The 20096-nt window shown below is 33.3% G+C and overlaps 1 protein-coding gene and 1 long non-coding RNA gene across 4 annotated transcripts; one reads left to right on the top strand and one right to left on the bottom strand.

Moving 5' to 3' along the window:
- Positions 1-268: 268 nt before the first annotated feature.
- Positions 269-11379, bottom strand: LOC126925946 (uncharacterized). Of its 2 annotated transcripts, none has more exons than XR_007714193.1 (4): positions 11231-11379; positions 10700-11085; positions 10373-10492; positions 269-687 (listed from the first exon to the last, which is right to left on the bottom strand). It is a non-coding gene; the product is annotated as an uncharacterized LOC126925946 (long non-coding RNA). The 2 variants fall into 2 exon arrangements; XR_007714192.1 differs by having other exon boundaries at positions 269-670.
- LOC126925945 (elongation of very long chain fatty acids protein 6-like) lies at positions 8741-19880 on the top strand. 2 transcript variants are annotated; one of them, XM_050741959.1, is made up of 3 exons: positions 8741-9806; positions 17744-18137; positions 18623-19880. In XM_050741959.1, the coding sequence occupies exons 2-3, from the start codon at positions 17809-17811 to the stop codon at positions 19170-19172; spliced, it is 879 nt and encodes a 292-aa protein (XP_050597916.1). In that variant the 5' UTR covers positions 8741-9806; positions 17744-17808; the 3' UTR covers positions 19173-19880. The 2 variants fall into 2 exon arrangements, with proteins under 2 accessions (XP_050597916.1, XP_050597915.1); XM_050741958.1 differs by lacking the exon at positions 8741-9806 and adding an exon at positions 16283-16516.
- The last annotated feature ends 216 nt before the right edge of the window (positions 19881-20096 follow it).

Raw genomic sequence — 20096 nt, 5'->3', positions numbered from 1 at the left:
AAGTAGTACGAAAATTATTTATTTGCCTACAATGATATTAATAGTAATAACAGTTAATTTAATGGGCATATTTAAATGACAATATATACGCGATTTTAAATCTGGCTGAAGTTGTGTAGAATCTGCTGGATTTCTGCTGCCTTCCTGCCGTCTAATTACGCTGCGCAGAGTTTGTTACATTCTGCTGCCAATCTGCACGCAAATGGTCATCAGTGTAGTTATTAGGCTAGTTAATCTTTTATTGGGGAATGTAATAACGAATACAAAATACACGATATAGTTTATATTTTATAATTTTATAATTTTATAATTTTATATTCGCTGCTTTGTACCAAAGGAAACGAAAAATGAAGAAACAAGATATAAATAGAAAGAAAAAAATAGAAGATGACAGGAGCTAGATTAAGTAAGACGATACTAAAACTATATGGAAGATAGGGAAATAAGACTATTTCGACACGATAGCCTAAGAAGGGAAATACATTGAATCTTTTATATGGGTTAAATTTATTCGAAAATAGGAATAGAATAGTTTATTGGACGGCATGGTCGAACTGAACGCTACGTAGTTCATGACCGATATCTTGTCCGTGTTGACTCGGCCATCTGACGAGTACATGTTCCATAGTTGCGAGTTTTACGTGGTCGGAGCTGTGTAAGATTGCTGTATCTGGAACGTAAAAGTACCTGGAAGTTTAACGTAAAAGTATGTTGATCGTAGATTAAGAGAAGACGAATTGCATAATAAAAGTGTGTAAATAAAATAAGGGCATACGAAATCTGGATGTGTGAAAGATTAAGAATGGAACATAATAGCGATGTTGATTTAGTGTAAGAGCTTGCGGAAACATGGATCAGTTTTATGGAAATTGTAAAATATGTAAAAAGATTATAGGTTAGATGTATGAAAGTTGAAAGAAGTAAGAAGAGAATGAAAAGAGAGTATAAAATGATAATAGTTACTACTTAAGATAATATAATTTTGTGGATGGTAGAAGAATGGATTTATTTGGGTTTTAGGAGATTAAAGAATAAATAAAAATACACTTAGAAAATATATGTGAGTTTCATTTGACTATTAATCATAAATTGTAAAATTAGGATTGAAATATAATTGGTATATAGAATATAAATATAAATATAAATATAAGAAATATGTAGTTGTAAAATATGTGAATAATGGAATAGAATGCTATGATCAAAGGTAGTAATTATAATCTGAAAATATATTAGTAAAAACTAACACGGTTGGAATTTTGTAATTGCAGGGATACTATATGGAAAGTGATTAATGTTAAATAAATTCTATTTAAAGGAACGAAAGGTATTAGTAATAAAATATAAGAGTATTATTAAAGATAGTAATTATATAATTATAGGAAATGTGATGGTAAGTATGGTGGGTTGTAAGTGTGGATGAGATTTATGGCTTGGTACTCAGATAGAAAGGAAAGGAAAATGAATTCACTTGGCATCCGCGTGTCTGTGACAGTCTCCAGGTCCGGTAATCCACGAATGAACGCATCTATTGCGTTATCTGCTAGCGGTTTAATGCTCTCATTCGTGATCTTCCCGTATTTGTCCTTGAGTGCAATCTGAGTTCCGTTGATAACAATGTGAATATGGTCATAGAAATTACCGACGATTTCATTATGGCACATACACCCCTAGCTATTTCACGTTGATAATACAGATACGTTTTATCGACTGCGAATTGATCTTTGAAATGTTTAATCAATTCGTTATCGACGTAAAGTATATCTGTAAATGCTATAGTGGGTATGATTCTACAGTTTAGATAATACTGCATTTACGAACAAACCTTGCAATTCTTTAGGAATATGTTGCCATTCTTAATGTTTTGCAGAAAATCTTCCAAGGCATACTCGATCCATCGAAATATGGAATGTTAACGATCGTGTGATGATGTGTGAAGCACTCAGTTATCGATGACATTACCGTGTCGTTATTATTATTAGTAGTATTATTAATCTCTTGCCATACTTTGACGAGTCTGACTCGTATGAGAATTTTGAGCCAAACCTAAATATCACGAGTCAAGTTCGTGGTCTTAATCTCGGGCCAAGTATGAACGTCTCGAATGGGGTCTTTTGTCCCAATGTGTTACTTAGTAGACATTTTCGTGGCGCAGATAACAGTTAAAAGTTAAACAAACATAGGCATTCGGAGAGACCAAGAAAGCTTCAGTCGTTCTTCAGTTCTTGCCATTGCACTGCATGAGTTGCACACGTTTCTTACGTATACTCTACAAAATGTAATATTTTTACGATCTTTTTTTTTGTCAAACCCTCCATCATGTTTAAGAAAAGGAGCGAAATTACTAAAAAAGCAAGTAATTCTAAAGAAAGAATTACAAGCAGTGATGAAGATTCTAATGACAGCAACGTGATTGTGCCAATGAGGAATCTCGCGAGAAGATTCATCATAGATGACAGTAGTGAAGAAGAAAATACAAAACCTGAATTGAGTGTTAAATGGGACTGGAAGGAAACTGATAATACACCAATAATTTGGAAATATTTCGAGTCTTGTGGTGTAAAAGACTATGTCTTAAATCAGCTAGGCGCGAATCACGGATTATTAGATTTATTTTTTATTGTGTTCGAGGAAAATTTGTGGGACATATTAATTACGCAACAAATCTTTACACCCATCAAATAATAAACAATAAGAGGAAAAAGGAAAGTAGATGATGCTTGGTTTCCAGTTACCCACGACGAAATGATGGCCTATTATGCGTTTTGTATTTTGATGACACAAGTCAAAAAACCAAATATACAAATATATTGGCCTAAACGAAAAGTCATACAGACACCTATTTGAAAAAGTAATGCGTTTTAAAAGATTTTGCTAGATATTATGATATTACTGGAACGAAAAATTTAATAACATTTACACGCCGGATAAAGATGTAAGTATCGATGAGTCATTAATGCGATAGTTAAACTCGAAGATGGTATCCCGCTGAGGGTAGCTATCCACGTGTTATTTAGCAATAAAGTTAGAAACATTTACCACACGTCCAGCTGGACAAATTGTAAAGTACAAATTAAATAATAATAAAAAAAATTTTTTTACTTTTGTATATCCGTAACCTGAAAACCGCTGTTATGCAAAGAATAGAATTTAGTTAAACAAAAAAATTATTCTAAATAAGGTCCATGTTATTGTGCCCTTGAATATAAACAATGTTTTGAGTTACAAGGTCCAGAAACAAAGGAGCTATCAATAGATTTCTATTGCTATTTCTTGTAGCCTTTAGCTAGAGCTATAAGCTTAATTTTTTGGTAATGTCCTTTGCTATAAATATATGAACGTGCTCCGTATCGCTTCTATTGTATTATAACACTATAAGAGTGAGGATTTGGATCAGCATACACTATACACTATACTTATACTTAGTTCAATATATATTTCTATTACAAATTTATCCACGCGTTCCTATATCAGATAACCTCAACAGTCCAGAAGCACTTTTTCGGGTGACAATATTATGATAACTACGTTACACAGAAGATTTCATTACATTATCAGTCAACCCTAATAATTTCATAACTAATAATTTTCTAAATTTTCTGATATTTGTATTCTTCTTTATTATAATCTTGTAGACTATTAAAGCGTTTACAACTGTAATTCCCAGAAGCAGCTGAATGCCAAGTTTCCGGTACTGTTTGAGTCCTTTTATTTTTTTCAATATATTTTTCTATTACAAATGCATCCCCCCGTTCTTCTATCAGTCAACCTCAACAGTATTATTACTTATACAAGATTTGCTGTAATATATATGCTGTAATAATAATATGTCCCAATTAAAATATTTTTTAAAAGTTTCTGGTTCAAATTCATTTGAATTCCACAAGAGCAGCATCGTGTGAAGTCAACACGGGCGCGGCTTCTCGCACTCAGTCGAAGATATCATGTTTCAAGTTCCGACGCTCTGTCTCCGCCGCTTCGGCTCCTTTCCCGACCATTCGAGCGCATTGCTTGAGCCCAGATTCTTCCGAGTTAAATGTGTTAAAAGTATGGCAAGGGGATAAGCACCGGTCGCGTTTGCACTTATGGCATTTTGGTAAACCATTTTACCTTATCGTGTCGGGAGATTCAAGTATATCATAAGACAGTTCATGTGCAAATTAATGCTAATTGAGAGAAAGAAAGAGCGAATTTGTAGAGTTAAAAAATTTAGAACGATTCAGATATAGAGTGAATATATAATGTTGAAGTGGGTCTCATTTCAAGAAAAACTCCACATCTTTTGTAATGTTTAGTTTCCTTAGTCCTCAAAGCTATTGAGTATTGTTTAGCACTAAATCAATTTGATGGGGCCTAACGAAAATCCTGCAGCCCTTCGAAACAACAACGTAGACAGTGTCCCAGGGTCAGCAGCCAGTAACAGTATGACTATCTCTGACTCTGGAACTCGGCGACATCCCTTCCAAGAGCCAAACCCATAGTATATAAACCTAACCCCAAAATCAGCTCTCGATACTCTGTCTAACCGTGACTGTTGAATTCACATAACAAACTCTGCCAGCATATCTAAAGTCTGAATTTTTCTTACCTTGTTCGTGAAACGTTTAATCCTACGCGAAATCATTCGAACGACGCGAAGAAATGACTTCTTAATTAAAGTGATTTCTTAATTTCATCACTCTCCGTGTTTTCGATGTGATACCAGCATGCGGATTTGGAGTAGCATACACATTGTACCAATACTTAAACTTAATTAAATATATTTCTATTGTGGCGGCACTCGAGCACGGAACTTTCCAACGGCTTCGCGACACAAAGCGCTATACCTTCAAAGCGTAAGGCCGACATACCTAATGTACCATCGATATCCCTACGGTTCTTTCGCCGAATATTCGGAAGAATGCACGCGCGGCAACCACCGCGGTACATCTAATAAACGCGTGTGTAGTAGGGATATCGAGGGGCAACTAAGGAAAGAATCCGTTTGGTTTCGAACAAAAGAGTCATTGTCATTGCCTCAAGCCGCGAAGTGCGAAAGGTTCAGCATCATAGCGAAGCAAACACGAGCCGAGATACGCGATTGTAAACTTTCGATGGTTAATCACAATTGTGGATCATATAAATTGTTGACTGGTGATTGTTAATAATAATAAACTTTTTGTTGAACATCTGAGTATTACCACGATATACCACCTCACTATTATACATTCATCCACGCATTTCCTCTCTGTATTACGAGGTAAAACCTTAACATATAAAGATCGGGTTATCTCATCGTTACCACTAATTCGGTTGACTCGCGGGCCTATATTGTATATTCATGTCACTTATGTAACTACCTATTTGAGCGCTCTTTGCAGGTAGAGAGCGTCCTCTACCGAAGCTTCGAGTAGAAGTGAAACTTCGAGAAACGGTTAGGAATGGATCGCAGAATTTCTTTTTGAGCTGGAGGAGGGGAACCACCTTCGACGAGGTACTGCACGTAGGGAAACATTACGCCAAGCTTATCTTCTTCGGAAATATCAAATTTATGATACTTTCTGTTTTTGACACACGAAGTGCATAGAGAATCTAAAAGTATTGTTCGAAAATACTGAAGAATAGCTGCGACCAAGCTAATTGGTCCGATTCAAAAGTAACCTCTTGTATTCGAACATGGATTAGAAAAATATCTATGAATATTTTCACATTTTTGTTTCATCGCATCGGTCGGAACAAAGCTTTCAGAGTAAATTAGAATATTTAGAGTAAGAGGAAAGGCATTGTTTTATTTTAGAATTGAACAGCATGTTTAATTTTGAAATTATTCTTTTGTCCTCCTAGCTTAATTATAAACGCATTTAATAAATATAGTCTTGTTTCTATAACTGGTTTTACTAGTTGAGCTTACAAGTTATGGACATAAAATATTAACTGTATTTTCACCGATTTTATGTATGTACAGAGAGTTAAATATAAATATAAGATATGTCCTATTTTTGACAAATGATACTATACCTTCGGATCGTTGGAGATTTGTTAGAAAAGGCTATCGCAAAAATGACTTTGATCTTAAATTTCAAGGTCAAAACTACAAAATAAAACAAATAATAAGTGTTTCCTGAGTTGGTTTTTGACATAAGTAACTTAATACTTTCCTAGATGGAATACTAAGATGCATCGACCAACGTATAAAGAAATGTTATTCTATTTATGAATAAGTATTTCACTTTTATATATCCTTTACATGTTTATCTGAAAAAGAATTAATAATATCAAATCGTGCTTTCTTCGACGCCATTAGATTCTTGCGTGAAAAGTTTTTTCATATAGTAAGCAATCTTGCAACAATGTAAGATCATGAATTTAAGTGCTTCATTCTATTTAAGATGAACTATTTCACGCGCTAAGAAAAAATTTGTTGTTTCCTAATTAACATCAAGTTACTTACTTTTTATCTAACTATGAAACGTAAACGTATTGTAAATAATGTCCATGCAATGCATTCATTAGTAAATGAAGCTTTAAAATTATTTTACAATACAGCGATTGATTTGGGATTCATGGTTTTTTTTAAACTTTCTTTCCTCATGATGAGGTGCTACACGCTATAATAAAAAAAATTTTACTTTAAAATTCACCTTATTTGGATAAACTTCCGAATGTTACCAAACGCCAATCTAAACAAAATTTGATGAGAATCATTATATAAGATAATATACTTCAAATATAAAATATCAGCTTCGGGAAATCATGCGTTTCGAATATACTGACCCCTATATAATAATAGACTTGTTAGCTGCTATTAGGTAGCATCGGCGACAGTATTTCCGACCGTGATTTATCTAATCCAAACCAATTCTGATATCCTTCTTTAAAACGAGTGGGTCATTTTTTTCTGCCCATTGAACGTTTTTGAGCTTAAATATTTACGTACATATTTGTCCCTCAGCCATATGTATCATTCATACTCACATAGATATATTAATTACCGAAAATTCCATCTAATAGCTGTAAATATCTATTACATATTGGATCTTGTATCTTCTGGAGGTATGATTTCCCCATAAGATAAGATTTTATATTTCAGATCTACTACTATCTCGTCCTATGATATCCACCATATTTCGTCTTGATCGACTATCGGTATTCGGAACTACAACTCCTTTTCCAATAGTTCTTCGTCGATCCGAAAGTGTAGAATCACGTGTAAAAGCCGTAACATATGTTTGCAAACCCTGTACCAAGTTTTCCCCGATATTATACAGTGCATCACAGGTTTGTACAGTCGAACTTCTTCTAGATATTTTATGGCTATTATATAGAAACTCAACAATGAGACGTGATAAGTTTAGATCATTTTCTTGTTAATGGATCGATCGAAATTTTTTTTTGTTTGATATAACATGGTTCAAAGAGAGCTTTAAAATGGTCATTGTAAATTTTTTATTAATTTGTCTTTTTTCGAGTTTTCGAGGCTACCTCTAGTTTCTTATGGATAAACCTATTATCTTTTTACACTTATCATAACAAATATTATGCAATATATTCGTGCATATGCTGTTAAATATAAATATGTATAATGCTTTACTTGCTTTCTATAAAAATATGTATATGTATATACATCCGCTATTTTAATAATAATAATTACTAAAGGAAATAATGCCGTGTTTTCAACACACAAAGATATTCGGAGACGTAGCACATAGTGACATGTTTCGAAAAACTAGAAGTGATTGTTTACGAACGTAACGTTACAAGTTCATGTTTTCTACTACTTCTCACTACTTCTCATTAAAATTTTCGTAAAAATAGATCGCAAGGACAAGAATACGTTATTTGTATGCGTCAGGTCATACTTTTCTGCCAGTTAAAGATAAAATATTATTCGCAAAATAGTTCCATGTTTGGCATGGGGCAAACTACTATTGCAGATTGTACAGGAAAGAGCTGCTGACTGTGGTACACGCATGGGAGAATTGTCTGGAATACTCAGCGTTAAGCAAGGGCTGAATGACGGAAACTCGATGGAGGATGGATGTTGATGAGAATAAAAAAACTGCACGTTTCAAATATATTGACCACACAACATAACTTAAACAGCGGCATGGGGACAAAACGAGTGTTCCATAAAATCTTTTCCACAATCTAACACGCCAAGTCTCCTAAGTACGAAAATTGTATCGTAGGGAAAGTGAAAGAAAATCCACAATTAAATATACCAAGACTAGCGGAAATGAAGAACCGTAGAAAACTTAGATCTAAATCTAAAGGTCTTGGAACCGTTACGAGAAAAATGTAAAAAGTTTCAGTACAAAGAATTCAGAAAATGTTTAAGACTAGCTGGGTACAGTGACTGGTAGAGTAGCCAAGAATGAACTCTTTATTTATAACGTAAATGGGAGAAAACGAATAAACTTCACAAAGGAGTTAATTTTTATGACTAAATCGAGATGGAAAAATGTGACGTCTGTGAACGAAGGCAACTTTAATATCCATAATTTTCATACAAGAACTAGAGTTGTGCACTTTTTATTTGAAAAGAAAATAATGAATTAATAGATCAAAAAATTATTCCAGACGAGATAAATAAATATATTCAAATATTGTTGAAAAGCAATAGTTTCCATATAGGCTATACACAGTTGAACTTTTTCTGTATTTTTAGAGTCACGAGTTTGTTTCATCACACGTTCGTTTCTTTGGTTAGCTAGCGTTTACCGAGTAGTTACTTTTATTTATTATTTACATGTAATAAAATATTTTCAAATTTAATTCATATGTGTTGGTTGGTGATCATCAATCAACTCTAGTCAATGGGATGTGAGTCGAGATGATCATGAGAGATAGGAAACTAGATGTAAGACAAGTGCTCGTGATGGAAAATTTTGAGGTTAGCCTGAGTGCAGAAACTCTGTGAATCAAAATAACCATGCAAGTTTATCAGGGCTCTAGATATTGCATGAAAACAACTTCGACACATGGAAGATACAAATAGAAGCACTGCTCATAGAAAACGACGTGTGGGATTTGGTGAACGGAAGAAAAGTGAAAACGAGCCACGATGATGCCAGAGTAACCGGCGATAGTGAAGTGAAATTCAATATAATTCTCTTGGTAAATCCGTTGGAAATAAAAGCCAAGGATGTAGTTGCTCCTGCGAAGCATAGCTAATGTTGGATAGTATATATTAATCTCGGATAACAGCTCAGAAAGGCATTCTGTTAAAATAACACGTTTTGTAATGAATGCAAAATTATGGCAATGTATGTAAATTCTTTGATACAGTTGATAAACTAAACGAAATAGAGGTTCTCCGAAAAAGGAGAAATCGAAAGAGAGTAGGTTGCGCAATCGGAAGGATTTCAAATTTAGATGTCATCGGTGGAGAGAAATCACTTACAAAGCCAATGAATGCAAGAAAAAAAGGGAAAGAGCTAATCGCTTGCGAACAGCCATAAACTGTATTGTATTGCGCGCGAATGAAGATTTCTCGGATACGAAAACAGCGAATCGAGCGGAAAGTAGCGCTGCGATAATGTTTAGTGTTTGGACTGCATGGCGAACATGGAATTTAGCTACTAGTGCGTCGTTTGAAATTGTTGCAAGGTTAAAGGTACCATTCACTGTCGATGTTAAAGGAGAGAAGGAAAATATGACCTTGAAAAATACGTTGGAAGACTATAAAGTTGCCGCTTACAAATAGTTCGGTAAGAAAAGACGAGATATTCGACTTGATACATTCGAATCTTTGCGGCTCGATGAAGATTCTATCTGTTGGAAAGGCCAAGTACTTTATCACATTTATCGACGATAAATCATAATGCGAGGTAAGCTTTTTCAAACGTAAAAGTGAGGCTTCTGACGCTTTTAGGGATTTCAAAGTTATGGTAGAGAAAACCAGAAGGAGAGAATAATAAAATATCACTGATCGGACAATGGTACCGCTTTCTTGCCTAGAATATTCTGGAGATTTCGTTAGTACTATCGGCAATTGTCTATAACGTGAGCGTGCCAAGCGCACGATTTCTTTTTGTTGTGTGCAGTAAAAGCGATACATTGTTCTTTTTGTAATCTCTATTATATTAAAGCGATCTACAATAATTTTAATCATCAGGTGTAGAATACTTGAACAAGGAACGAGCAATCTCCGAAACAATAGGGAATTCTTGCGAAGACTTACCGTTTTGAACGAAAGCGATTTTAGCTACGAATTACATATGCAATTGCTGCCCAAGCAAGTAGGACAAACAACATTCTACACCTGAATTGAAATTACACCAGACGTGAGACATATAAATATAAACCTATAAATATAAATATAAATATTGATTATTTGGGAATTTGGATTTGTTCTCGATCAGAAAACTAGAAAAAGAAAATTTGAGGAACATACCAAACAAGGAATACTTTCGTGCTATTCATGTCCGTGGGATACAGGGTCTGGAACCAGGAAGAGAGAAAGATAATAGCGTCAAGAGACGTCTCGTTTTTAGAAACTTTTAAAGATTATGCCCTGAAAGAAGTCGAACGTTAAAGATGAAACGCTTGAAGATGACGAGGCTGAAAGTGAAAAGATATAGTATAAGTCATGACTCCGGTCTCTTTAACCAGTTGGAGGAAAAGGCCAAAAAATATAATACCAGGAGCCATGTGCTACCACCATATGCGCGGAATTTGAAATCGCCAACTTTAAGTAGACTATTAGGTTAGATAGTGTTACCTATTAAGTAGGCTATTGCAGGGGAATTAGGTCGTGCAAAATATGTTCAATCCGGATGGAGCTCGACTGGTGGCTCGAGGATTTGCCGAATGTTTCGGGATCCACTTTAACGAGACTTTTCCATCAGTAACTCTTATGTCCTCTATGCTCCATGTTTTGGCCATAACGACTAGAAACGGAATGCACACCGTTTATGGATTACACACCGTTCTGTGTCGTATCTCACACTCGCACACTCGTCTGCATCAGAGTTCACACTCATTCTTCACACCAATCATGTACTAACTGGTTCGGAATTTTTCCCTCAGTAATATAGAAAAATCTTTTCACTTTCAATAGCCATATGTCGTCTGGTAATCCTCAAACCTTTCACCAACCCTGTTCAACTGAAATAAGATTGTTTGCAAATAAATACTAAAATATAGTTCGAGAATATAATTTTGTCATAACTTATTTGTTGTTTGATGTATTGTCTCTATTTTGATGTATATATTGAGTATTGATAATATAATGAGTAATTAAAACAATTACTTTTACTTAAAATTTCACATCTCAAAAAATATTTGTATATTGAAGTTGTGAATTTTGATTTCGGCCACGAATATCCACTTTTTAGTCCATTCCAAATGGATTCCAATTCCAAATTGTGCAGCGGTCAAGACGAACAATGTTTTCCTATATATATATATAAGGAATGAACTTGCTAAGTTGAAGATATTCATGAAAAACTGTTGGCCCAACACAGTGTATCTCTGCCTATAGATGTACGCTGTGGCAGCGACTGCGTCTGTATTCGTTACTGGTCGCCGGCTAGTTATCTTGCGGTTGGGAGTTGTGCACAATTCCATTTGTGAAAGTGCAAGAAATGTCCATCATAACAATTAAAAGCGAATATTAACAATATATTGGCTTTAGATTTAGGTTAGACTTTCCAATCCGGTTGTTGCGAGGTGATTGTCAACGCTTGCGTAAATTAATAATGATTATTCTGTTGCATAAAATAATATCAATTATTCATTTGCCTATTTTTTTTTGTAATTAATTTGTTACAATTTCACGCAAGCTGCCTTGTGGTGACCGCATTGAGAAATCTAACTCAAACCAAAATCCCGCATATATAAATACGTTGCTTTACGAGGCCTTTAAGCTTGCTTGATAATCATTTACAAACAGAAGATAAGTGACCGACATTTAGTAACCAAACTGATCCGTATGCTGCGATAGACGCATAAGTATAAGCAGAATTTATTGTAGTGGCATCGGCTCTTTTCCGCGGACATCTCGCAAACTAAAGCCAACCGTCGGTTATATATGTATAAAAAATTCTTCAAAATGTTTATATCTATAATATGTTTAAAAATCGTCGAAATCAGGGGGTAGTTAACGTTTCTATAGTTTCCAATTTAGATTTTACCAGGTTAATTTAAAAACATATTTTTTTACAAATTTATAACATTTAGGCGCTTCGAAATCCATACATACTATTCCTGTTTGATTCTGTGATTAGATATAGGATTATGAAGATAAAATTATGAAATTTTAAGTGAAACTAATTGTTTTAATTTCTCATTGTTTTTAAAATAAATAAATCTGCAAACATGTTTTCCTCGCCAGCCGTGAGGTGGCTGGTAACCAATTCTAACACACACGCTGATACGGGAGCACAATTATAGGCAGAATTTACGAATCGTAGATACCTTGGAAAGTAAAACCTACGGTCGGTTATATGTATAGGAGCAAATTGTCCAAAGGTAGAGCTTTACAACATATTTAAAAATTGTGGAAATTGGAGAGGATGTAGCTCTTCAGAAATTTCATCTAGTTCTATATTTCATTTTTATTTTAATTTTTAAATGTTTACTCTTTTTTTATTGCACCAATTAAAAATAACATTTTGTCTACTTTATGATGGTTACAAAATCGCTTGAAATATTCATATAGGCGTTTGCCAAATTCTTCATCGTGGTAGCCTGATTTTCCTCCAAACCATTGTTTTACTGGTCATCATTCTGTTTCAATATGTTAGGTGTGAGCCTCATCTAGTGCTGCAATAAAAGAATTGCGTATAACACTTTTTCCCTTTTCATTAACTTCACCGGCTATCGGGAGGGGATTTAATCTATCTTAATTTAAATCTAATTTGTTTTCTATTTTTACAATTCACTATATATGTTCACTGATTCAATCTATATATAAATTCAATAGTGTGATTAACAGTTTTATGTATATAGCACTCTGTTGCTAACCTACTGCAGCTTTTAAAACTATTGGTATGTATCTCTGAACCAATGGTAACATATTTTTTAGTAACAGAGATGAGAATTGATTATCAATCCAGCAATCATCTGTATGTGTATTGATGATTCCAAGCAGCCAGTGCCCTCAAATCATCCTTCCTCGATTATACTTTCTTTTACCTGGTTTGGTTTCATCAATCTAATTAAAGAATGAGGACATACAATTTTTGAAATGTGTAAAAGATAAGTAATAAAGGTGAAAGAAACTTGAAGTATTAGCGTACATTAATAACGATAGGAGAACCATATTCTACTTAGTTATAGACAACTCATAACAACTTGGCAACTCAACTCTCGACTCCTCACAACTCGACTCTTAGTTAACGATTCCCCATATCTCGACTCTCAACTTACGACTGCTTGTTAATTCGTCCTTCTCCCTTAAGCATCCCTTTGTCTTCTCTCATAGCCCCACCACGCATGTGTTCCGTAACCGTCCGCGGTCATGGTCACGTAGGGCTTCTCCCGCGTAACTATTCGACTGAAGGACGGACGACACATTGATGGGCTGTTCGACTCATTAAAGTTTCCAGACCCTTTTGTCCTGTTGACATTTAGGTTTTCTCGCAACGTTGTTTATGATTCATCCGATATTTCTTATGCAATTTGTCCACGATACTACAATATTACAGCTTATCTAACAAATATCAGGATAAATTGAAGAATAAACTATCTGTTAGCGCAAAATATTCAATATCAGTTATACGCAGATTAGACTTTGAACCTTTTAACGAGTCACATCTCGCACGTGGCTTTAACTAGCATTATTAACACAGAGCATATCGAATCGCGCCATCAGTTACGTAACGGACATGAATATTTTATTTTGAAAGTGAATGTAGTATTTGAAACTGAGTTTGTGTTACGAAATGAGATCACAGTGAACAGTTTCAGCACACGGAAACATGAACTATACAGATCATACGATTTATGCAAGTGTTATTTGAGGGACATTACAACAGGAGTTTCAAGAACGAGACAACAGTCGGGCTCTTTCAAAGATATTGCACCTGTTGATAAATTGCAACAAGCATCAACCTTTTTGTGAAGTTTGCAATCTTTCCTTACCTTGGATAGTACAATTTCAAAGATCAGTTATCAATATCAAATGTGACGCATGTTTCTTTTAGTCTGTCGTTGCGGACTTTTGTCCAATTAGCGAATATTCATACCGACAGTTATCGTACCTACACTGCTCTAACGTACTTTGTACCGATGGCATTCAACTGCCTATGTCGCTGAATCAAATTAGCAAATTTAAGAAATGTAACGATATATCTATAAACGTTCACAGATGGGAAAATGAAGAGTACGTATCACTTCATCTAATTGCGGAAGCATGTCAATTTGCTATTCATTGAAGATTATTTTGCTGGCATATAATTTGCTATGTATCAATGCAAATTAGCGCTCATTGATATAAATAATATGTCACCATCGCGAGGTACTATAACATTTATTCTCCCTTTTTTCAGTTACCTCACTGTTTTATTTCGCAAAATGAATTAGACATCTATATTATCAATTGCGAGCGAATGACATTTCTATCCCAGCCACGAGAAGAAATAGCGGAATAAAAAGTCGGTTTCGTTATAACTGCCATATTATCGACAAACTCGATATATAATCAACCATCGTTATTTGTCGCAGTGTTTAAGACACGAGATTGAAATTGGGAAGTGTACATCGTATTCTTTAATTTCAACAATCGCGGTGATTGCGGGATTGCATCGATTTAAGTATCAGCATTCATACGAACGCTGTGAGGGATTTTTCGAAAGATTTGTTTAAATTAATGAATAACGTGATCTTTGGTAAAACAATGGGCAATTTGCGCAACCATACAGACGTGAAATTAGCCACGCGTTGAGACCGTGCTGAACGACTGATTGCCAGACCGAATTTCTATAGTCCTTGAGAATTTGCGGAGTTAAATAAAGCGTTAAATGCAACAAACCTTTGTACGTGAAAATGTGTATCTTGGATATATTCAAAACATTAATTTATTGGGGTACGTGTCGAATTTGACTCAATATATCGTGGAAAAATGAATTAATAAAATTAAGGATGTATATAGGCAGACGTGCATCTAACATACATTCAAACGTTTATATTTGCATTTAAACATCTACATTTAAACATGTACATGTACATTTATATAGACATCATTTTGTACAATTATCTATATACATCTTTAATTTTAGTAATCTGTGTATACATTCTTTGCTGTTATCGATGGCTACAGATGTACATATACAACATCAATTTTGTGGATATTGCTAAAAAAATAAAGACACGGAGTAGTAATAAGTCTCTTTACTTAAATTAAAATATATAGTTTTGTTTATCCATGAGTTATGAGAGGTATCGGATCCTAATCATTTTACATATCTTTTATTTCCTTTTTTGCATAACCTTGTCCAGTAGAGGTATGTTGGCGACAATACATCTTCGTGTCAATATAATATTATAGATAGCCTGTTGCTATTTAAGATCATTTTATTTCTGTGTTATTAACTTCTCTATAGATTTTTTTTTTTATTTAATTTGTACTTTACAATTTGTCCAGCTGGACATTCGGTAAATTTTTCTAGCTATTCCCTGCAGATGGGCACATATAGAAAGTAAGAAGGTTAACTATGTCATTATCATATTAGGTTGGCAACTAAGTGATTGCGGATTTTACTATTAGGTGGTAATGACAAAATCACATTCTTTTTTGTTTGCAGTTTTAGGACATAACTAAATGTTTCTTTAATGTAGATATTTTAATATGTATACATACGTGCATCTGTTAATACAATTTTTATTGGTACTATCCCACTATTAATTCCTTTGACATTTGAATATAATTTGTGTTATTTAGACTTCAATTTCCTCATACATTTTTGTTCTGCATAAATAAAATCTTTGTTATCTTTCAAATTCGGGAACAATATTTGATAGTTATTAGACGTAGAAACAAATATCGTGCTATTTTTACCTAGTGTATATATCTATTGTTAGCTATCAGTAAAAAATGTAAATGATGTATGCTATTACGCAAAAAACGCCAGTTGATGTAAGACATATGTTAATAAACATTCAATATATAAACAATATTTTTTAAATAGTAACTATAAAGTAGAAACTATATCTTTTTAGAATCCTCTAGCGACAACTTGTCCCTAGAAACAAGAAAAGTAAGAAATAAATGGAATAACGTCGAATACAAGTGTATTAATTTGCATGATCGTACTGCTTTTTGCAAATTGCGCAAGCTTTTTATCGTTAACAATTCCAAAGGAGTATGTTTTATTTCGAGTAGGAAGTGCGACACTGCACACTGTACGACACGCTGCGTGTGATGATAGTTAATCACTAATCATCAGTGACAATCTTCCTTGGTTGATTATTTGTATATGTTATTTGTATAAGAATTCAGCGCAGATTAAAATCGATTTTTGCTGATTTCGTCTAAGGAATATATACACTCGAACTCACTAACGGCGTCGATCATTGCCTCGAGGGAAAGAAATTGGTATGGACCGAAATTATTATCATCGAATTTTATTTTTTGATTCAGAAATGAACGCTTCATTTTTAAAAGTTTAGTGTATCCTCTAAAATCGAAAGCCAAGGTTTTCCATAGCTAAATATGACAATGATGAATAACTTGCTTTAGTAATTAATTTACCAATTAATTAATAAGTTATTGACTTAATTTCTAAATTTGAATTAAGTACTAAAATTATATTAATTGATTTATTATTTTGAATACCGATTTGAAAACAAATTTCATGTAAAAAATAACAATTCGTTACATTTAAGTTAAAGATACAGATATCATATAAATATGCACATTTCAATCATTTTCTTAGTTTTCTAAAAAATTTTTTATGTGAATAGTTCCTTTTGTGGTTTGTGCTATATAACACACGTTATGTAAATAGACAAATCAATGATATACTACATATGAAGTGCACACTTTCAGGTCTTATTTCGTATCATATCATTGTTTACGAAGCTGCGAATCGATATTTTGCATTTTATCGAAATTAAAAATATTTCAAATTTCTTATTTTCATCGGCATCATAACTTTTTTTAAGATTTTATATTGTTCAACGGCGAGTGTAGCAATTATGTGATTGTGATTGGAACATAACTTTCTAATTACGTATTTTATGTTACCACCTCATCATACATTGTTTGCCTAAATTAGGGGTATCTATGTCAATCGCATTGTTTGAAGACCTTTATCAGATCAAACTATTATTCAACCGTTATTTTATCTATTCATGAAAACACGAAAATTGTAAGTTTTTGTTAAAAAGTTTCCGGCATATTATAGTTTTTGAGAAAGTAACACCTAACGTGGAACACACCTAAGAATCAAATGTGAATTTATATTTGTTTATTTAATATTTGTTTTTCTTTTCTGTCCGATATTGTCAGAACAATCAAACTACTACAATCAATCAAAGTACTACTGGAAAATGTACAAAAAATTCAAATCCTGCTGTAATTAAACATTAACAACGTAACAAATTCGGATGAATGACGAAGCTCATAAAAACAGAACAACATCAACAATGCATTATATTAAATTTTAATTAAATACGATAGACAAAAAGAACTAATTTATTATTTTGTATTGTCTTATTACTTTATTTTATTTTACATTGGTTTTAATACATCATTTATTAAATATTTCAATTTCCATAGTTTTAACAGAAAATGTTAACAGTTCTTCTTCTTACGTTTTAGTGAATTGCTAACGTAGGCGAAGGACTGCGTATTTTCTTTAATTGCGACCAGTGGATGTAAAAAAAATGATGAATAAAGAGGATTCTCCGCAGATCATTGAGCCTACCTACTCGCTTGTCTTCAACTTTGAAAAAAACTACTTTTATCCAGATACTCAAATATGGCTCCAAAACAATTTTCAGTACTGCTACTACTGCTGTATTATTTACGTGATCCTAATTTTTGGCGGGAAATATTACATGTCGAGTAGACCAAAGTTTGATTTGAAGGGTCCGCTTGCATTATGGAGTGGATTGCTTGCAGTGTTCTCCATTATCGGATTTTCTAGAACAGCACCGGAAATGTTCTCTACATTGAGACACCATGGGTTTTACCACAGTATTTGCATACCTAGGTAATGCTACTTTCATATTTTTACCTTTTAATATATTTTCAGGTGAATGGCGATTTTAAAAAATAATTGTTAATGAAACATTATTAATGAAATGAATTGTTATATGAAATAATTTCTTACGCTTGGTATTTAGTGAACATTGATATATGGAAAGCGTTAGTGAAATAGGAAATACATTTTTAATAGTTGTTTACGATATTATTCTTATAATAATTCTCTAAAAACATTTCACGTATAAATTTGTATCTGAAATGAGTTTTATCGATTGATATAATCAGTTATGTCTACCAATTCGCAACATATCGACCTATACTATACACATTGTATGATTATATTTCCAAATCAAAATAACAAAGTTCTTATTGTTTCATTGTATGGAACATAATACATGGCTTTGATTTAAATGTCATATTCACAAAATGAATCGATATTTTAAATATGTTAATTTATGATATACAATAAGAATGGAATTATTTTCTTTTCAGCAACTTTTTCCAAGATCATGTTTGTGGCTTTTGGACATGGGTATTTATCCTATCAAAGATCCCAGAATTTGGCGATACGATTTTCATCGTATTACGAAAGCAACCATTGATATTTCTACATTTTTACCATCATTTAACCGTTGTTCTTTACTCTTGGTTCACATATGCGGAGACTACAGCAGCCACAAGGTGGTATGCCGTAATGAACTACTTTGTTCATTCCTGGATGTATTCTTATTATACTTTGAAAGCAATGCAATACAAATTACCAAAAGGCTTTGCCATGATGATTACTACGATGCAGCTGCTGCAAATGGTGATTGGTTGCGTTGCAACTATTGCGGCTTACTATTATCGAGAAAGTTGTGGACTTGAATGCTATACTACGCGTAAAAATTTTATATTTGGTTTTGCCATCTACTTCAGTTATTTAATCCTATTTGGAAAATTCTTCTTCGAGGCTTATCTTTTCGACAAACGGAAAAACAAAGTCGAAGAGAACATTCACGTCAATAGAAGAAAGGAGTGTTATAAACCAAAGGCTAGCTAAAGCATATCAAAGTTTTTGAAATCTTTTTCTATAAACGCTTTCTGATAACATTTTGTGAAAACACTTATAACGTGTTTTAGGAGTCTGCATTAGTTTACAACGATAAAAATTGGTTGTGACATAATGCAAGTGATAAGATATTTAATTATTGTAAAACATTTAGTGTATTTGATCTTAAGGTATGGGGATGATGGTTTTCAAAAAAGTTGCTCGTGAAGAAGTTAGAATAAATGCAAAATCAAGAGTGAAATTTCGTTAAGCATATCTTCGAAATATTTTTAGGTAACATTAGTAAGAAAAATGGATTCACAAAAAATAAGATACGTTCGGATATGTGATTTTAACCGTATTTTGCCGAATAAATTTATTCTTAAATATGGTATATCATTTTAATGACAAATAGTCATATTTCATGTAATCAATAATTGATGACTTCTTGGAATTTTTGACTTGACTGACACTGATTAAATGTCCAACAATATTAAAGGTTATTACGACGCTTGCTCTAATATCGTCATTATACTCATTGAAAATCTCTGATCGTAAAATAAATACAGAATGAACAACAGTGCATATCAATGCATAAACATTGTGAAAAAAGCTTTGTTAATTAAAGAACAAAATTCAATGTGTCTATGTATATAGTGTAATCGTAATCCATGGCTATATAAGGAAAGAGGAAATTAATAAAAGCAGAAAGAAAGTTTATATTTTTGACTTCCTTTTACAAATACCTACTTTTACCATCCGTACAAACTTTCACAACGTAAACAATCTTACAAAACTGATTATCTATTTCGTTTATTTCTAAACTATTGTATTATATTGCATGATTTGTTTCTGAACAATATTTTGTGCAAATTGTTATATGTTAATTGGCCCAGTGACCTAGCTGGGTGGCTTACCTAAATGGGATCATCTAAA

This window comes from Bombus affinis, chromosome 16 (genome assembly GCF_024516045.1).
Source record: "Bombus affinis isolate iyBomAffi1 chromosome 16, iyBomAffi1.2, whole genome shotgun sequence".
Taxonomy (NCBI): domain Eukaryota; kingdom Metazoa; phylum Arthropoda; class Insecta; order Hymenoptera; family Apidae; genus Bombus; species Bombus affinis.
This window is presented reverse-complemented; position numbering and strand designations above follow the sequence as displayed.